Below are 20,487 nucleotides of genomic sequence, written 5' to 3' on the forward strand. Positions count from 1 at the left end.
GCCCGCTCTCCCCCCTCCGCCGCACCACGTCCCCCGCTGCCGGTTCGACTCGATCCGGCCGGCCCCGACCCGCCGGAGATCGAGGAGGGCTCGCCTGAGGCCCAGCAGGCCCCGCGGCGACCGGGGTCCCCGGCAATTCCGCCGCCAAGGAGGTGCGGAGGCGCATCCCCGCGCCCGCCCGCGCTCCCTCCCTCCCTCCCTCCCGCTCCGCTCCAGGGAAGGGAAAGCGCGCATCTTGGAAGGACGATTTGTCCGTTCGTCGTCGTCCCCCAGCTGGTGCGGTGGGTCGGCTCGCTTGCTCAGCTCACCTCAGCTCACGGGGCCGGATTTGGTCTGGCGGTGCGGGTGCGGTTGGGGTGCGAATTAAAAAAGGGCGAGGAGAGGGGGAGTGGTTAGTTCTTCCCTTGGCCGCTTGCAGCGGGGGCGCTAGCTGCTTCGTTGGCTCGCTCGTGCCATTAAAGGCGTCCCCTTCCTCCCTCCGCCCCCCTCCCTCTCCCCCCGTCCCCCGGTGGTTGGGTTCTCGGAAGATCTGCGGCGGTTCTTGCCAGGGGTTTGGGCAGATTCGGAGGAAGAAGACGGGGGCCGGCTCTGATTCGCCGTGGTATTTATGTGCCATGAGGAAGCTCTTCTTCTCCGAGTTGACCTCCTGCAAGGAGACCAAGCTCCAGTCCGCCACCCACTCATGGCTGCCCATGGACAAAGGGAAGCTCTCCAAGTTCACTGGCCACTCCAGCTCCTCCTCCTCGATGTAAGCCTTCTTGCCTCCCCACCATCCCTAATTTCCTTGCGGCAAGGCAGTACAAGTGCTCTGTTTGCTGCTGAATTGTGTTATAAGTACCTTGGTTAATTATTAGTCTGGTCTTGGGGCGGTGAACATCAAAATTCAGATTTTTTTTAGTGCTGCTAGATGTTTTTTGGTGTGAAGAGCCAGCTGATTCAAGTGTCTTTCCTTGTCTTTGGGATGCAGAGAATCTCTGATGAAAATGCCGGAGCCGCCGGTCCTCCCGCACTTCAAGCCCGCTGACTACGTCGACATACTGGCCCAGATTCACGAGGAGCTGGAGTACTGCCCTCCCGATGAGAAGTCGTGCCTGTACCTGCTCCAGTTCCAGGTTTTCCGCGGGCTGGGTGAGGCCAAGCTGTCGCGAAGGAGCCTCCAGGCTGCCTGGGAGAAGGCGAGCACGATACACGAGAAGCTCATATTTGGGGCATGGCTCAAGTACGAGAAGAGAGGAGAGGAGCCGATATTGGACCTTCTTGGCTCGTGCGGCAAGTGCTCTCAAGAGTTCAAGCTGCTGGATTTCGTCTCGCAGATCTCCGCCGAGTCGCATGGGATAAGCTATGACGATGAATCTGATGAGTTCCAGGGCTCCCCTGTGGTTCATTTCCGGATAAGGGATGACATGATTGCATGCGATAGGCGGAAGCTGGCGGCCTTGTCAACTCCACTGTATGCGATGCTTAACGGTGGGTTTAAGGAGTCGCATCTTGAAGTCATTGACATGTCTCGGAATGGCATCTCGCCTATTGGTATGCGGGCCATCAGTAAATTCAGCCTATCAGGAAGACTACCGTATTTGTCAGCAGAATCTATTTTGGAGATGCTTGATTTTGCTAACAAATTCTGCTGCAAGGGCCTCAAGGATGCTTGCGAGCAAAAACTTGCTTCTTTTGTTTCTTCCAGGCAAGATGCCATAGATTACATGGAGTGTGCTATTGAGCTGGGCTGTTCCATACTTGCCGCGTCATGCTTGCAGGTGCTCCTGAATGAGCTTCCAGAATGCTTGAATGATGAGCAAGTGGTTAGGATATTCTCCTCCGCGAATAAGCAGCAGAGATCCACTATGGCTGGCAATGCATCTTTCTCCCTATATTGCCTTCTTGGTGAAGTCTCCATGAGCATCAGTGCAACATCAGATGTCACTGTAAGCTTCTTGGAGAAGCTGGTTGACTCAGCATCAGATTCTAGACAGAAGCAGTTGGCCTTGCATCAATTGGCTTGCGTGAGGCTGCTAAGGAAAGATCATGCTGAGGCTGAGCGCCTGTTCAATGCCGCCTTTACCGCTGGTCATGTCTACTCGGTAGTGGGCTTGGCTAGATTGGCCTCTCTGAGGAGTAATAAACATTATTCTCTCAACTTGCTTGACTCTGTCATGTCATCTCGGTGGCCTCTTGGGTGGATGTATCAAGAGAGAGCCCTATATCTGGACGGTGACAGCAAGTTGGAGAATCTCAATAAGGCTACTGAACTGGATCCTACCCTTACATACCCCTATATGTTTCGAGCTGCATCATTGATGAAAAGGCAAAGTGTTGAAGCTGCCCTGATGGAGATTAACCGGATCCTGGGGTTCAAGCTGGTCCTGGAATGCTTAGAGCTAAGGTTCTGTTGCTACCTTGCTCTAGAGGACTACAGAGCTGCCTTATGCGATGTACAGGCAATCCTCACGCTTGCTCCAGATTATCGTATGATTGGTGGTCGGGTGGCTGCGAAGCAGCTGCGTACGCTTGTAATGGAGAATGTAGAGCAATGGACGACTGCTGATTGCTGGATGCAGCTTTATGATCGGTGGTCCTCTGTGGATGATATTGGATCCCTCTCGGTCATATATCAAATGCTGGAGTCAGATGCTGCTAAGGGAGTACTGTACTTCAGACAATCTTTGCTGCTTCTCAGGTAACTTAATTAATTTATGTTATTGCACAGAATAATTAATATCTGGCATAATGCAGTTTGTTAGTCTATCAATTATTGGCATTGTAGATGCTACATCACATGGTTTGCATGCCTGGCATGTCTTGGAATGCTAATTCAATAGATGGCTGATCACAGATCAGCATAGTTGCACATGCTTCCTCCATGATCTAATTCTTTGGCAGTATATGTTAGGACTAATGCAATTGTCTTTGTTCTTTTTCCAGATTAAATTGTCCCGAGGCTGCAATGCGCAGCTTGCAGCTTGCTCGTGAGCATGCGGCAAGCCAACATGAACGACTTGTTTACGAAGGATGGATACTGTATGATACTGGCCACTGCGAGGAAGGATTACAGAAAGCGGAAGCATCGATTGCCATACAGAGATCATTTGAGGCCTTCTTTCTAAAAGCTTATGCTTTAGCTGATTCGAGTCTTGAGGCGTCAACCTCAGCAACAGTCGTATCGCTTCTTGAAGATGCATTACGGTGTCCCTCAGATAGACTTAGGAAGGGCCAGGTAAGACTTTCCTACACCTCTTTCTCAGATCTGCCTGGATAAACATTCCATGCATGATAAGGATTTGCTGCCTTGTTTCTCCTGTGACATATTGCTATATAGAGATCCACAGATCTTATACCGTAAATACTTATGTAGCAAAGGAGGGTTTTATCCCAGGCTCGCAAATTACGGAGTGGAACTTTGTTGACTTTTCTACCTATTCCTTTTGTGTAGTATATGCATGTGCATTTCCTCATTTGTTAAATGTATAGGTGACTCTTTATGATTCAGATCAGGTGTTGCTATACATAGCCCTTGTTAGGATGTCATATTCGTTGTTGCATTGAGTAATGGGAATGGTGCACTTACCATTAAAAAATGGCTGTCCTGGTGCTCCTAACATGGCAACTCATTAACTGGTCTATTGAGGGTACTCCAAGAGTGATTTGATTTCTTGTCAAATGGATATCTTCTTGTCTAAGTTAGAGCATGCCATACCATCCAGGGTATAGAATGCCATTTTTCCCATATGGAGTGGGTTGTTGGCTTCAGTAGCTGCTCAGATGAATTTCATCATGTTTGCAATCATCTTAGCTACCTGCCTTTGTTCTTTGCTACATGAATTAAGCTACTTAATTGAAAACTTTTTCTTTAGCACAGCTAGATCCAAGTTCGTATATAGATGATTCTGTAACTTTCTAGGCTGAAATGTCCAGACAAGAAGCATCTAACACATATGTTTGTTTCACATCTTACAGGCTTTGAATAACCTTGGGAGTGTTTATGTGGATTGCGGGAATCTGGACTTGGCAGCTGAATGCTACATTAACGCTTTAAAGATTGGCCACACGAGAGCTCATCAAGGCCTTGCCAGGGTTCATTTCCTTAGGAATAACAGGACCGGTGCATTCGAGGAAATGACCAAGCTGATAGAGAAGGCCAGGAGCAATGCATCAGCGTACGAGAAGAGGTCTGAGTATTGTGACCGGGATCTAACTAAAGCTGATCTGCAGATGGTCACCAAACTTGACCCCCTCCGGGTCTACCCCTACAGATACCGTGCTGCTGGTAAGCGCTTGTACCTGCCTAGCATATCTAGTTTTAGATCACCAGTATCAAAGAAGGTTGAAACTTTGAATATAAAATTCTGGTCAAAGTAGTTCAATTTGTTATTGGTTGTAGCTCATCTGCGCCCAACTCCCAGAGAGGGTTTGTTGGTACTTTAACAAACCAACTACCCAGTTCCTAACATGGGCTAGTGATAAGTCAATGTTGTTTGCCATATTCTATGCTCAACCTGATCAGTTGGTGCAACAACCATATATTTCATTTAGTTCCTGAATTAGCTCATCTGTTTAAAGTTCTCATGCCCCCTTTATGCTGATGTGAACTCCTGTATGATCTGGTCCTCAGTTCTGATGGACAACCACAAGGAGAAAGATGCCATCTCAGAGCTGACTAAGGCAATTGCCTTTAAGGCGGACCTGAACCTGCTCCATCTGCGTGCGGCCTTCCACGAGCACGTGGGTGACATCTCAGGCGCCCTCCGGGACTGCCGCGCAGCACTTTCCGTGGACCCCAACCACCAGGAAATGCTCGAGCTTCATCATCGGGTGAACAGCCAAGAACCCTGAGCCCGTTGTTGTACATACAGGAGGGGCTCCCATAGCGAAAACCCATACCAGTGTATGTTCTGTACCATACACAGCAAGCAGTAATTTTTAGTTTTGATGGTATCTAGTGCGGCTGTAAGGATTGTGATCATCAAACCGACTAAAATTAAGCCACGTGCTATATGGAAAATATTACATTCCACTTGTGTCACTTGGCTAACACTAACTGGGCAATAGGCTTCAGCATGCAACAATATGCATTGAACCGAAGGCCTGGCTGTTGTGTCCATCAGTTTTTGCACTGCTGTAAAATCCACTTCTTTTGTGTTAGTACTTAGTAGTGAATCTGCTGCAACATGCAGTTTGATTTGTCCATTGTGCTACCAGTTTCATGTTTTGTAAACTGCTAAATAACACTATTAGTTGATCCTCAGTCTCCAGATGTAAAGATAGTTCAAGTAGTTGTTTTTGCGTGATTAACCATGGTTAGGGCCTGAAACTTGGATATCATTTCTGATTTCATGGTCGGTAAACTGGTAAAATACACTGCTAATAGTTGCATATGGTTGAAGACTGGAATGATCTGCACGAGATGGTTACCGCTGCATGTTATTCCTCTGATGGACAGGTATAGTTTATTTTCCTTGTTAGTGAACATATGTAGTGACCATGACACTAGATGAACTTATGTTGCATTTCCCTGTTACTTTTGAAGGTTGCAATGGTGGGATCTCACAAGGGAAGCTGCCATTTATTTGATACAACTGGTATGTCACTCTAATCATAGTTAAAAGCACTGTTGATGTTATTTGCAATTGAGTACTACCTCTGTATCAAATATAAGATATTTTTGTAGTTCAAATTGAAGTGCAAAAACATCTTATATTTTGGTAAGGAGGGACTGAGGGAGTAATAGTAAGCTGATATGAAACATTAATATTTAGACATGTAGTGATGTTATCTAGTTTTCGATTTCATTGATGATTGCAAAAGGAAGCTTCAGTACAAAAGTCAAACAGATCTAGAATCAGGAAAAAGGAAATCTGTCCAGAAGAAGATTACTGGCTTCCATGTACATAATTTTGCAGTGGATGCATTAGGGAACTTAATACTCTGTTAAGAAACACTCATGCTTAGCCTTTTTGAGGGACTCTAAAATTATCTGTTAATGTGATGCCACTAATACCATCTAAGCATCTGTATCTCATTCAGCAGTTTGCTCCAGGAAGCTCCTTGGGAGTCCTGACTACTTCTGCAGAGTCAAGAATCCGTGTTGGTAATGGCGATGAGCTTCTCCACAGATTTAAAGGTAAAATTCCGTTCTCCTTCATTGTAAAATGTCTAGGATATGTTTGCTGATCAAAATACAATTTTATTTTTTGCAAATCTAGAGCACATGAACAATGTTATTCTGTGTAATTCAATCTGTGGTGACCTGTTGCGCGTGCACGCGCATGCTCACGCTCACGCACACGCACACGCACACACACAGAGGGAGATTTGGGGCACCGCAGGACTTGTGCCTTTTCTCTGTTTCTTTCTTCTCACTAACAAATGAACCGGATACAATGGCTTAAATAGCGAATACAATGGCTTAAATAGCGAAACATGCAATGCCCCAAGCCACACTGGCCTGATCTTAAACTCATGCACACGTTCTCCACTTGTGCAGCATCTCCGCAACGGCTGCACAACGCAGCCAAAACAGCATGCATTTAGCCGGCTAACACTAACAACCTCCATGCAATCTAGCTGACTAACACAGGTATACACGCCACTTGCACGTCCAGGCCGCATTTTCATTGGGCTCGTTCCTGGTTCACTGAAACACGCGCCTACACAAAATGATTCCAAGAGCACTTGCATGGTTGCCCTCGGGTACGAACTTGCGGATGTGCTCACGTTGCTGCCGCCGCACAGGCTTCTTTCTATCTCTGTGCTTCTCCTGCTGCTGATCCGCCCGTGTCATGAAGCAACACATGCAATTTTCCTTGAACCTACTAATGAAATTATATGACAATTAAACTATGCAGTACAATAAAACATAAACTGGACCTATAAAACAAGGATAACTCTAACAGAGCAATGCACTAGTGTTAGTTTGGGTCTTTGCATTCACTTTGTGTTTGATATTTTGAACAGGGGTTCAGCAATACCGGAAGCCAAATCTCAGCATCTGTAGCTCCAGAGGGGAAATCTGTAGTCTGTGTGTGCCTGTGAGGACTCCCATGTGTTAAATGTGTATGTCTGGAACATGGCAACAGTCCCTGTCCAAGCATAAACAGAAGCAGGAGCAGGAGTCCATGATGTAGCTGTTGAACTCGCATGGCCTGGTATCATTTGAGTGTCGTAGCAGCAAACAGCCAGACACAGCGATTCGGACGGTGCAGTGAACTCTGTCCCTGAAGCTCCTGTACAACACGGTGAGCATGAACCGAGTGGGACTGCTCACAGATACACCGGGAGCCGAGTTTGCGAAGCTGGTTCAAAGCACAAAACACCAGCTATCATCCAGTTGAAGCAGTGTCTCCATCCTTGCCCGACGAACAACTACCGTCTGCCAAGAGCAGTCGTAGTCATGGCTATCTAGCGCCTGTCTGCGTGGGGTTTGGTATTTGTCACCGCAGGGCGAGGAGGAGAAATCAGAGTGTTCCAGAATTTTGGTTTCCCTGTTCGAGTGTAAAGCTAGTGTAAGAGCGGGGGGCTGTTGGTTTCTTTACTGTGTAGATATCTTTTATTTCTTCACCAGTTCACCTAGAATCTCAACTATTTGAAAGTTCTGGGGACTGGTTAGCATGCATGCGTCCACCATTTTTTTTCTAGTTTGGTCAAAATTTGTCTTGTTAAAGTATTAGTACATAATATTTCATTCAGTTTTTGTGTGCATCATGATGTTTCTTTTCGGACTCTGATAACTGGCGAACATCAGATTTGTTTTTGATGGGTACGTCAGTTTTTCAAGCATGACAAATGAACCTTTTTTAATGGCAATTTCCATGTTCAGTTTTTTTTGCTAGAATTTGCCGTCATTGTTAAAAGAAATTGGCAAAAAAGGTGTGATTTGCCATGCTTAGCCAGTGGACGTCATATTTTTAACATTTCTGTCCTTTTATGTACAGGTAAAATAAGAGAGTACTTGTCAGATTTTTACCTACTTTTATGTTGTTTTCTTCATTTTTTTGGGCTGTATCTTTCGTCGTGTATATACTAGTAAAATAAGAGTACTTGTTAGATTTTTATGTAGTATACAGTTTTTATTGGGTTTTGTCATGTTTGAGGATGTATCTTGATGTTTCGTCGTATATCAGCAAAATTGGGACGCATGAATCACTAAACACATTCAACGGTGGATCGAGGCATGGTATGTAGCTTGCGTGGTAGAAAAATGACCGTTGAAAGTCTCTATTTTGAGATCACTCTGTTGAAAGTTCTCTCTGTTTTGGTGCCTTGAGAGTAACATTACAGAATACTAGATAGCTTGTGCAAGTTCATGATCAAAATAACATTACGTAGTTCCCCACTATTTTTTCTTGCCAGTGACCAATGATTGAGCAACCACACCGTATAACCATTTATTATTGTGAATATATATAATATTATATCACTGCACGGACCAAGTTACGTCCTCCTCCCTGCTGCTACACGACTGATGATGGTCCATTGGTTCAAACAACAATCGCCACATCATTCATTTATACCTAAGCATGAGAAGAAAGAAACACAGTGAAGATCCATGGAGCTGCATGAGTACATTAATTCCTAGCAGAGGAGACAGACACACTGCAACAACTAGCTGATCGATCGAGGCTGCGATGATAAAACAGGAGCCTCGAACGCGCCGGCGACTGTCACGACGACGCCGATCATCAGTTGCCGGCCGCCGGGGGTGGTGGCGGTGGCCAGGTGAGCTCGAGGCCACCGAAGTCCTCCCATGCGCCGGTGGGGGCGAGCGCGCCGTCGCAGGCAGCCCACGGCGCGAGACTGTCGTAAAGGTTGTCTGTGACTGACGATGCCGTCCACGGGAACCCGCCGAGCCCGAGGTCGAACTGCGGCAGGAAGACGGGGCCGCCGTCGGTGAGGAACGGGAAGACAGGGAGCTGGGGGAGCGTGTCTGGCAGGTCTGGCTGCGGCGGTGGCGTCGAGTCGGAGGAGGGCGTGTGGGGCTCGGCGGAGGACCTGCGGCGCTTGCTGCTGCTGCCGGAGCCGCGGCGGCAGGCGCCACCGACGGGGACCTTGCGCAGCGTGCCGCCTTGCGTCCAGTAGCGGCGGCAGGTGCGGCAGTAGTGGCGCGGCTGCGCCGTGCTGTAGTTGTTGTAGTAGCAGAACTTGGTGTCGGTGGAGCTGCACCGCGGGCACTCCAGCTTCGGCGGCTGCTGGCTCTCGCCGTTCTTCTTGGTCACCGCGCTCTCCTGATCACCACAGTTCACCGGACGCGCGCGTCAGTACGTACGTACGTGCGCCGCTTGCCGGAGAAGAGAGAGATAGAGTGAGCACCGAGCAGAGCAGAGACTGACCTGCGCGAGTGGCTGCTCTTGCTCAGCAGCGTCGGGGGCGGCGAAGGGGCGCTTGGCGCCGGCGGCGGGCAGGAGCGAGGCGGAAGCTGGAGCCATCGTTTGCCGTGCGGGCGGGGCAGCGCATGCCGTGTCCGACCCGGCCGGCTTAAAACGAGCTGCGGGCGGGCGCGCGTGGTGATCACCAGCTAGCTAGCTCTACCAGTAGCTAGGCAATTAGCTAGGAGAGGGAGGAGAGGTAGGAGACGTAGCGGTCAGTGTGAGCTGGACCGATGGGCGGCAAGCGGCGGCGGCAATCAGATGATGGATCGGGCGACGGGAGCGGTTGGTCGTGGCCTACTAGCGGTAACCTATGCGAGGCCGTGTGCCCATGGGGTGTCCTATATATAGAAGCCGGCGCGGCGGCGGGTCCCGCGGTGACGCGGCATGGACGAACGGCCGGAGAACTAGATGCTCGCCTTGCGTCGGAAGGCAGCTTCCTCCACGGTGCATCCCTACCAGCGTCGCCGTCGCGTTCGCGCCCTATACGTATGTCTGGCTGGCACGACCGGCGACGGAGACCCGACGAGCACGGCCATGCCTCTTGGTATTGGTACTGGTAGGTCCGGTCAGTTTACCGAGGAGACTGGAGTGTCCATGGTGTGGTGGGGAGAGGAGACTGGAGTGTTCGTCCGGAGTGTTCTGGGTCCGTCGTCGGCCGTGGCGGATGGATGGAATCTTGCAAGTTGCCGCTGGTACCAGCCCAGTCCACTCCAGACAAGCATGCACGCGCGGCACTGTGCTAAGATACTGTGATCGACGTTGTACGTGATCGGCGAGTGGGCATCGTCGCAGCGGCATCTGGCGTCGCCGCCGGTCGGACGAGCCGTGACGGCGACTCAAGCATCCAGTGTGTTGTGCGTGCGTGACAACGTCGGCCGACGGGGCGGATCGGCGTTAATGGGGACGGACGCGAGCTGGCGGGCGAGCGCACGTCGTCGTGTGCTGGTCGCGTCGGGGTGACGCGGCGCGGGGCCCGGCGGAGGTTGGCGAGCTAGGCGAGGGGGCGTGTCATCTCGGGGGAGAGAGGACAATGGGGACATGGTCGGTGCGGCTTTTTCTTCCCGGCGGGGCCACCCGCACCATGCGACGGCTACGGCGCTGTCACAGTCGTGGGTTTTGTTTGTCCCGGGTGGACAAATTCACTGTTTTCATCCTTTTTCTTAACTTAAACCCTTTTCTACTGTTATTGTCTTTGGCGGTAGGGTAGCCTATCCTACCGTCAATGCCTTTGACGGTATGACGGTAGGACTTACTTACACTGTCAGGTCCGTATAATGTGAAAAAGTTTCTACCGTCATTGTTTTTAGTGGTAGGGGCATGCATGTAATTATAATAGAAGCACATATGCAATAAAACAAAAATGAAGACCATACCGCCATAGACTATGGCAGTAGGGTAACACATCCTATCGTCATAGACTACGGCGGTAGGTTCTTTTTCGCAAAAACATAGGTGACAGTGTAGGTAAGTCCTATCGCCAAAGGCCTTGGCGGTATGATGTGTTACCCTATCGCTAAAGACTATGATGGTAGAAAAAGGGCTAGATCCGAAATAATTTTGCACATAGGGCCAGATTGTGCTAAACTGACGAATAAATGTTAAAACAATGAATTTGGCCAAATCTTTCTCATGCTAAGGATCAACTCTTGACCACCTCTAGATATACCAAACTTTTCTTATGTCTAAATCGATGGTGTTATAGTCTTTTTTTTAACATAGTACAATTGAAGTTGCTCACATACACGAGCAGACACTCACCTTTATGAAGGCACGGACGCACACTCTACCCCTATGAGCACCTCTATGAGACTGAGCCGACATAGCATCTTGAGATTTTACGGAAGTCGATGGGAACGTCTTCTCTCACTGAACGAACATCGCTGGAAGCCTGAAATAAAAACAGGAATAATGAGAGCACCAACATCAAGTATATATAGGACTTGAACCTTGGTGTGCTAGGGATACCACTGTCCTCCTAACCATCTAACCACATATTGGTTCATGATGATGTTATATAGTCGTATGGTGTGATCTCGATTCTTCCTAGTATTGCACAAATCCCGACAGGAAACATCAAGGATGACAGATGGACAAAAAGGGGTCATGCATTCACCGTTAGCTCTGCTTGTTTTTATATTTTAAAAATCATTTGATTTTTCCAGCACTGTCGGATGAAATCCAACAGTTGATTGTGCTTCCTTGTTCTCCGGATATTCCTCCTCGCGATTTCCCTCTCGAACCGCCTACCCCACTCAATTCATAGTTGGCGGCACTTCCGCCCTCGACCATCCCTCTGAATATCCCCGCATCAAAGTTGTCTCCAACAATCCCACACCCTACCCAAACCTGACATAGCCTACTACTCACTACCGAAGTTAACGCCTCGGCCAACCGTGGCGCCCTTGTTTCTAGCTCGAGGTTATGTATTCTACATCTTCATCCAAATCGACTGCCACACTTTTTTCCAGGGAACTAAAATTTAGCAAATGCAACAAGAAATGACCATCTGATTTGTGATCTTTGATTCTCCTCACTCTTGCAAGTTTCAATGCATAGACACGGCTCAACCAATTATGTTGGTTATCTACAAGATAGACATCTTTGTCGGGTGACACATTATCAGAGAGTACCGCGAGAATCAAGTGGGGGCATAGTTAAAAAGTTCACAAACTTGTCATTTGGAATTCCGTGGTTTCAAGGGCTACCAAAGAAATTGTCTTGAAATTTCTTTCTGGCCACGTCTAAACTAAATTCAATTTTTTTGATCAACAAATCTCATTTTTAATCATTTTTTTCCAGAATGATTTTCAAATTCTAGACACGGGGCGATGTAGTGTAATAAAGCAGTGGGAAATTTGAGACACCGCGTATAGTGTGCAGAGTGAGCACAAGGGCAAGAAGCAAGTGCCACAGTGATGCTAACATGGGGACATTGTAGGTCGTGATGGAGAAGCCGGGGGCGACATAGTGGAACCCAAGGGGAGAAATTTTTGAGAATGTCGTAGTCGCCCTAGAAATATTTTTTAAATGTTGATATCGATATTCATATGATCAAATTCTTCCAATCCCATTGTATTTTGCATGATTATAAATTTTCGCATCAACGTACTATGGTTTCCTAACGGACAGTTTATCGTAGGCTTATCGTCCGAGAAATAGCAAAACCAAAATGGTAAGGGCGTGCATGCACAATCATTATACATACACTCAATACTAAGTATCGCTGATCTAGTACGAAGTTAAGGATATCATGTATGTCATTTAGAGAAGACAAAAAAAATATCATATTATACAAATACAATGAAAGTATATCCCATTGTTATCTCCTACTCCATCCGTCTGAAAAAGCTTGTCCCTACATGTGTGATCGGGTCTATCATGTTACGAGGCGGCTATCATGGTTGCTGCGGGGATGGATCCAGTCCAGTGTAAACGTGAGTTGAGTGTGTCGGCAGAAGATTAGCCACGGGCAGTACCACGACTGCAAGACTCAATAGCGAAATGACACTTTCGGCAACGCACGGACGTCAACAGCTCCCTCACCTTTGGCTGGCTACAGAGCCGTGCAACCTTCCAATTCTCAGCTCCGTCAACCCCACCCGTGCGGGCGCGCACAAAATAAATAATGCTGCATTGGATGTGGATCGATCGGAAGAGAATGTTCAGTCCGGTATGTCGTGCTTTACATACCAGCTCGCTTGCAACTGAGCTCAAATTCTTCTTAAAGAATAAAGGTCAAACTAGTTACAGTCCAAAAAAAATAATACTCTCTCTGTAAACTAATATAAGAGGGAGTATGAATTAAGATGGCGTTAAAGCGTTGTTTCTCTACCTGCGACGGAGAAGATAAAATAGTTTTCACTACATCGGCCACATATTTGCCGGCACCGCCCCCTCCCCACCCCCACCTCCCATGCTTCGGCGGGAGGGATCCCGTCCTTTCTTTAGGTAGTTTTAATGCGTTGGTTAGGGTGATAAGGCAGCGGCGGCGTCTTAGAGTTAGAATATTGTCTTTACCATCATATTCCTGCTACGGTGGTGCGCTTAGAGCCGGCGGAGAGCATGTGAAGGTGTGTCTTCGACGGATCTTCTTGGATCCAGTTGGCGGTAGTCTCAAGTGTATCTGCTTGGATCCAGCCGGTGTTTGCCTCTGGCAGACATGGATTCAACCGATAATCATTTCAGTTGTTGTATATGGCCCATCTATATAAGATTATTGTTGTCAACGACGGTTGCTGTTCTGGTGCGTTGATCTTCTGAGACCTTACCGTAACGAATTTTTGACTACCTACTATAACAAGGTCTGCCTGCCTCCGATGAAGGACATGAGATGATGACGGCATGCTTAGGTCACTCAAAATGCTTGTTGCTGGTCATGGGGATTAATGTACTACTTTACATGTTATTAATAGACGAGAGGGCTTAAAGAAAGAATTAAGATGGGCACCAGGACGAGAACCTTGGGTGTCTTTGATTGAGTAACCAAATGAAATGGGATATCATGGTTCTATCTAGTGGAATTTGCGTCTTCCACATTTGGTTTTAGATCCCCCGTCCACCACCGTCGTCTGGGATCACCACACAACCCCCGCGGTGCACCGTGGTCGATGCCAAAATCCGATAGGGAAACACTTTTGTAGAGGGAGGAATAGGGCTAGACGAAACTCCATGTCATGTGGCGCTAATTCAGGCGAGGATCGAGGGTCCGGTCAATATAGCGTGGTTCCATGTACATCCCTCTAGGTGGAACCAATACATTCTATTCCGCCTCCTCAACCAACACTAGAACGGGCACCAACAGATGCGGAGCTCACCCCATTCCACTCCATTACTCCAACCAAACACACCATAAAAAGTGACACTTGTCATAAAATGTTCTACGGAAGCAGTTCTAGAGATCTCAACAAAAAGCCAAGAAAAGCAGGTAGTGATAACCACAACGAATTCAGACGACACGGTGCTTTTTTTGGACGAAAGGCTCACGTTCGGAATGGAACCACAAGTGAGATGATACAAGAAAACGGTGTCCTGCCGACCAACGTTTGCAGCGACAGCGACTCAGCGCTGCAGGCGATGGGAACCACAACCGCAACCGCATATGATTGAGACTAGTTTAATCATGAGCTCGATCGCAAGCTGCGTTTAGACAATGGCGCTCATGAGTCATGACTGTTATCCTGGCCGTGCTCTTGATCTCGAACGGCTGGTACGTGAACGCACGCCTCCTACTTCCCCTCTCGCCCGGCCATCAACTTGTTAATTTCTTGTTACAACTTACCATCAGTATACTTATTAATACAACGAACGAAAATATATTAATTTGTGCGCATGTAGGAGCAAGGATGACGACTAGTTGCGGCCATATACTGGTCAACACTCAACACGCATCAAGGAAAGGACAATTGTTGGTCATGGATCTCATCAACTAATTTAATCTCTCCAAGAACAACTGCTGGTCATGGATCTCATCAACTGGTTAATCTACTGTGGGAGCGCGATTGATTTGTCATGCTAACACAGATTAATAGTTAATTAGCATGATATGCCACCGATCCACGCGAGCTTTCCCAGGATCCTGAAAACGAGGTTTGTGAAATACACATCTTTCCGATTAGGATGACAGCGATCAAGGTTTTAGTTTAGGTTACGGTTTGCTGTGTTGTGTGTTATGCATGTTTATTTTTAAAGCGTGCCAACAGGATTGAAGCATGGGCACATACCAGTGCATGGATGCCCGTGTGGTTCTATGTCGGTGTGTGCACAATTTTGTTTGTTTGTTTGGAGATCACTACTTATGACTTGAACTTAAAATTGTTGGCCCAGACAGTGTTGACGAGTACTTTTCGACGACATGCGACGACGAAGCAAAACGCTGGATTCCGAAAAAGGAAACACCTTCGCTAAGAAATTTCAAAATTCAGCGCCAATTCATGGAACATACTGGCACTTTGAAAATGGCCTAAGGCTTTGAGAACAAAAATGTATAATCAAGCAAAATGTAACACCCCGGATGTAACTTGTCATATTTGTAACTCCGACTCTTGCCATTTCCGACTTTAAGTTATGAGATTCCCTTCGTGGTTGGGTTTTGTCTTCGTTTTGCATTTTGTTCATGTCATGCATATCATATCATGTCTTCATGTGCATCGCATTTGCATTCGTGTTCGTCTCATGCATCCGATCATATTCCTCATTGTCCGTTTTGCAATCCGACACTCCGACGTGCACCGGTGTACCCCCATTTTGTCTCTTTTCGTGAGCGGATATTAAACATTCTCGGAATGTACCGAGATTATTAAGCGGCCTTGGCACACCACTGATAGACCCCCTGTCAAATTTCGTTCCAACTGGAGTCCGTTTGATACTCCAACGGATAACCGGGTAATCGGGAAGGCCTCTTGTGTGTTGCAGCCAAACATCCCTCCAAAACGGCCCAATAACCCATCCAAACCACTCTCATGTCCTCCGTCGTCGGATCACGATCATGTGGGCGAAACCTACACTCTATTTGGACACTCCTACCTCCTCCTAGCAATAAATATGTGATCCCCTCCGAATTTTTTTTCGCAGTCTAACCCTAGCTCGCCCTCTCCACACGCCGCCGGACACGTCCGGGCGAAGCCGGACACGTCCGCCACCGCCTCCACCCCCGCCCAACAAGTGGCCGCCTGCCACGTGGCCCTCCACCGTCCTCCGTTGTTGCGGCCCGCGGGGCCGGAAGCCGCCCCGCACGAGCCCGCGCCGCCCGATCCCACGCCTCCCTGCCGCGACACTCGCCAGCCGCCGCCTGCCGACTTCGCCGAGCTCCTTCCGCCGAGCGCCGCCCGGCCCCGCCGCCTGCCAGCTTCCCCGGCCCGCGCGTCCGTCGAGCGCCGCCTCCCTCGACCACGGCCCCGACCGGATCCGTCAAGGGCGCGACCAGATCCAGACCGGACCATCCTCCTGCGAGCCTCCCCAACTCCGGCCAACTCCGTCCTCTACTCCGGTGAAGTACCCCGGTGAAGCTTGTTTTCCATGCCCGCGGTCTAACCCTAGATCTAGAAGGTTGACCCCCGATTTTCCTCCAAGTCTTTTTCTGTGATAAATTTTCATGCCATGTTCATTGCCTCGTATCTCGGTGACCGTAGCTCTGTTTGATGCATATGAGATATCAAAATGTTCATTGGGAGATTCTCCTCATTTCATTCCATTGTGGCATGCTTGTTTGAGTTCTTCTTTATGCCCTAATCATTGATGCAAGAGTGCTATAAAATGTTTACGGCTGCTACTTATCAGATTATGATGATTTGTCATTTTTGTCACTTTTGATGTGTGCTTCATATAGGCATGAGCTCTACATGTGTTTTGATCTATGCCATGCAATCTTTACAGGGGTGCTTGCCATGTATTTTTGTGATCTATGTGGTGACTAGCACAAGCTTACAAACTAGGCTTCGTGATATTGCTGTTTTCAGGGACTTAGGATTTTGCTAAGTCCTTGTTCTGTTGTTATTTTTATGCCATGTAAACTTGATGCTACAGTGAGATCCATGCTTGTTTTGAGTATCTTCAGTAAGGGTGTTTTGGACATATGGTTATGCTCTATCCATCCATGCCCCTATTTGCAATTATGGAGTGCCCTAGAATGTCTTAATCTGGCTCTACTTTTACTATAAAATGTTCCTGGCAGATTGTTTACATGTTAATCAATTTTGCCATGGTTGTTGCTAGTGATCCATGTATGCTACGAACTTGCTATTTCCATGGTTAGCTTCATGAACATGTCATCTTGCTGATGCTATGCTTGTTTTATCATGCAATGCTTTGTGGTGAGTGATTTGAGCTCACAAAGATGCCTTCATAATTCTGTTTATGCCATGCTCTGATTTCTGCTAAGTCTGAAACTGTTAATAAAACTTGCTATGTTTACATGGGTGCGATCATATTTTCTGTGCATTTTTGGCTCATGATCATTAAGGGATTTTTGTTCTATGCATTTAGTAGATTCATTCCATGCCTTTTTTTGTTATGATATGTTCCTGTAGCATGTCGTTTGCTTACATCAAACATGGCTTCCTGATGTTATTTCTCGCATGTTAGTATTTTCACTAAGTCTGTGAAGCTGATATCTTTTGCACTTTTGCCATGCTTGTTTGAACCTGCTCTTGTGTATTTTAGCCGTAGCTCAGTGTTCATGTTTTGTCAAGCATCTTGTGTACATCACTACCATATACTTTGTTGTTATGTTGGAGTGCAGTAGCTTAGTTTCTTGTGGCATTCTAGATGGCATCGTGCTGTTAATCGCACAATTGTGCCTTTCTTGTTTTGCTTGCCATTTGCAAACCGTGCATCCGTTTCCGGCGATCTTTATATCAATTTCAACCGAAATCATCTCATCTTTTCAGAGGCACACTTGGTTTGCCAAGTTGATGCCTTGATCATTCTTTCCCTTCCGAAGCACGCATATGCATTGGATATTATGTCTTGCATATCATGCCATGTTTTGCATCATGTTGCTTGTGCATTGCACCGTGATTGATTGTTGGTCCTTTGCTTGTGTTCTTGCTTTGGGTAGAGCCGGGAGACAAGTACGTGATCGAGGAACCTGTTGAGTACGCTAACGAGGATCAAGCTTTCGACAACTCTGAGAACTTTGCAGGCAAGATGACCATACCCTCGAAATCACTTCTATCTTTGCTTGCTAGTTGTTTGCTCTATTGCTATGCAGCATTACCTACCACTTGCTATATCATGGCCCCCATATTGCCATGTCAAGCCTCTAACCCACCTTTCCTAGCAAACCGTTGTTTGGGTATGTTACCGCTTTTGCTCAGCCCCTCTTATAGCGTTGCTAGTTGCAGGTGAAGTTGAAGTTTGTTCCATGTTGGAACATGGTTATTGTTGGGATATCATTACTATATCTTATTTACTTTAATGCATCTATATACTTGGTTAAGGGTGGAAGGCTCGGCCTTATGCCTGGTGTTTTGTTCCACTCTTGCCTCCCTAGTTTCCGTCATACCGGTGTTATGTTCCTTGATTCTGCGTTCCTTACGCGGTTGGGTGTTATGGGAACCCCTTGACAGTTCGCTTTGAATAAAACTCCTCCAGCAAGGCCCAATCTTGGTTTTACCTTTTGCCTACCTACCACCATATACCTTCCCTTGGGTTCTGCAGACTCAAGGGTCATCTTTATTTTAAACCCCCCCGGGCCAGTGCTCCTCTGAGTGTTGGTCCGAACCGAGTAGACTGCGGGGCACCTCGGGGCAACTTGAGGGTTGCTTTTTCTCGTAGGATGTCTCATCCAGTGTGCCTTGAGAACGAGATACGTGCGACTCCTATCAGGATTTGTCGAAACATCGGGCGGCTTTGCTGGTCTTGTTTTACCATTGTCGAAATGTCTTGTAACCGGGATTCCAAGACTGATCGGGTCTTCCCGGGAGAAGGAATATCCTTCGTTGACCGTGAGAGCTTGTGATGGGCTAAGTTGGGACACCCCTGCAGGGTTTTGAACTTTCAAAAGTTGTGCCCGCGGTTATGGGCAAATGGGAATTTGTTAATATCCGGTTGTAGAGAACTTGACACTTAACTTAATTAAAATGAATCAACCGCGTGTGTAGCCGTGCTGGTCTCTTTTCGGCGGAGTCCGGGAAGTGAACACGACCTTGTGTTATGCTTGAGCATAAGTAGCGGCAGGATCACTTCTTGATCACTTTTAGCTTCTCCACCGTGCGTTGCTTCTCTTCTCGCTCTCTTTTGCGTAAGTTAGCCACCATATATGCTTAGTGCTTTGCTGCAGCTCCACCTCACTACCCTTTCCTATCCTTAAGCTTAAATAGTCTTGATCTCGCGGGTGTGAGATTGCGGAGTCCCCGTGACTCAAAGATATTTCCAAACAAATGCAGGTGCTGATGATGCCAGTGCAGGGGATGCTACCGAACTCAAGTGGGAGTTCAACGAGGATTCGGGCCATTACTATGTTTCTTTTCCGGATGATCAGTAGAGGAGCCCAGTTGGGACGATCAGGGATCTAGCAATTGGGGTTGTCTTTCTTTATTTTGGTTCCGGCGATTGTAAGCCGACTCTTTATCCCTTTCTTATTCAGTACATGGGATGTGTAAAGATTACCCCTCTTGCGACATGCCTACCATGCGGCTATGCCTCTAAGTCATGCCCCGACACATGGGAGATATAGCCGCATTGTGGGTGTTAACAAGTTGGTATCAGAGCCTTCCCCGACTTAGGATCCCCCTGCTTGATCGAATCCCTGATGTTGTTGAGTCTAAAACAAAATGTTTTGAGTCTTAGGATTATATATATCGGAGAGTATGATTCTTTTTACTCCTCAGTCCCTTCGTCGCTCTGGTGAGGCCTCCTGACATAGAGTTTTGACTCTTCTCTCCTCAAATTTAAGATTTTTTTAGGATCACGCGGGTATCTTGGAATCGTTCCGATGGTTTTGTGACGAGAACATTGTTCTTGGTGCCTCCTGACATTTAGGGGTTGTGGCGGTGTCCCGGGGAGTTGAGCTCCGAGGTGTTGTCATCACAATTTTATCGTTGTAGTTCTGGAATACCTGAGTTCGTCGACATCGAAAATCTCTTTTATGCAGTTGTTGGTGAGATAGTCTCGACGCCACCTAGTACTGGGGAGGGAGTTCGGGAGTACTGCCATAACTCGTATAACAGATGCTTTTCGAAGGTTGAGGCACATGATTTCTGAAGATTTCTTGGTTATGTGTTGAAGGATGGATACAGCTGGATGTAGGATTTGCTAGTTTTGTGTGAGGTATTATGCTTCCCCTGTATCCCCAATAGCTGATTGCATAACCAGAAAGTTTTGGGAGTTTTATGTGGGAATTCATGTAGCTCTAGTATTTCTTCCCGCAGATATTTGGTTTGTGATTGGGTAACGCTTACCAATTATTTGTTCATATTCGTACCTTGTTGATTTATTCATCTACCTTTATCTACGTGGCTTCTCAACTTTATGGAAGTGTGATGACTTACTTTGGGAATTCATTCGTTCATCCTTATTCGAATGTTTATTGTGAAGACTTTATGTTGCAATTTCGATCCATTGATTCAGCTTGAATATATGTCTTTCAAGATGCTAACGGATGTCAACCTCTCCAGGATGGCTCCTC

General features: G+C 47.3%; 2 protein-coding genes across 2 annotated transcripts; one reads left to right on the forward strand and one right to left on the reverse strand.

Annotated features, from left to right (window-relative positions):
• Window positions 1–29: 29 nt before the first annotated feature.
• On the forward strand, window positions 30–5,270 carry LOC119357121 (ETO1-like protein 1). Its single transcript, XM_037624111.1, has 5 exons — window positions 30–748; window positions 968–2,677; window positions 2,923–3,214; window positions 3,955–4,264; window positions 4,610–5,270. Exons 1-5 carry the CDS (start codon window positions 615–617, stop codon window positions 4,828–4,830), a joined length of 2,667 nt encoding a protein of 888 aa, XP_037480008.1. The 5' UTR covers window positions 30–614; the 3' UTR covers window positions 4,831–5,270.
• A 3,283-nt stretch (window positions 5,271–8,553) lies between these two features.
• Window positions 8,554–9,657, reverse strand: LOC119357122 (dof zinc finger protein DOF3.1-like). Its single transcript, XM_037624112.1, has 2 exons — window positions 9,324–9,657; window positions 8,554–9,218 (listed from the first exon to the last, which is right to left on the reverse strand). Exons 1-2 carry the CDS (start codon window positions 9,417–9,419, stop codon window positions 8,676–8,678), a joined length of 639 nt encoding a protein of 212 aa, XP_037480009.1. The 5' UTR covers window positions 9,420–9,657; the 3' UTR covers window positions 8,554–8,675.
• Between the last annotated feature and the right edge of the window lie 10,830 nt (window positions 9,658–20,487).

Source organism: Triticum dicoccoides, chromosome 2A (genome assembly GCF_002162155.2).
Source record: "Triticum dicoccoides isolate Atlit2015 ecotype Zavitan chromosome 2A, WEW_v2.0, whole genome shotgun sequence".
Lineage (NCBI taxonomy): Eukaryota > Viridiplantae > Streptophyta > Magnoliopsida > Poales > Poaceae > Triticum > Triticum dicoccoides.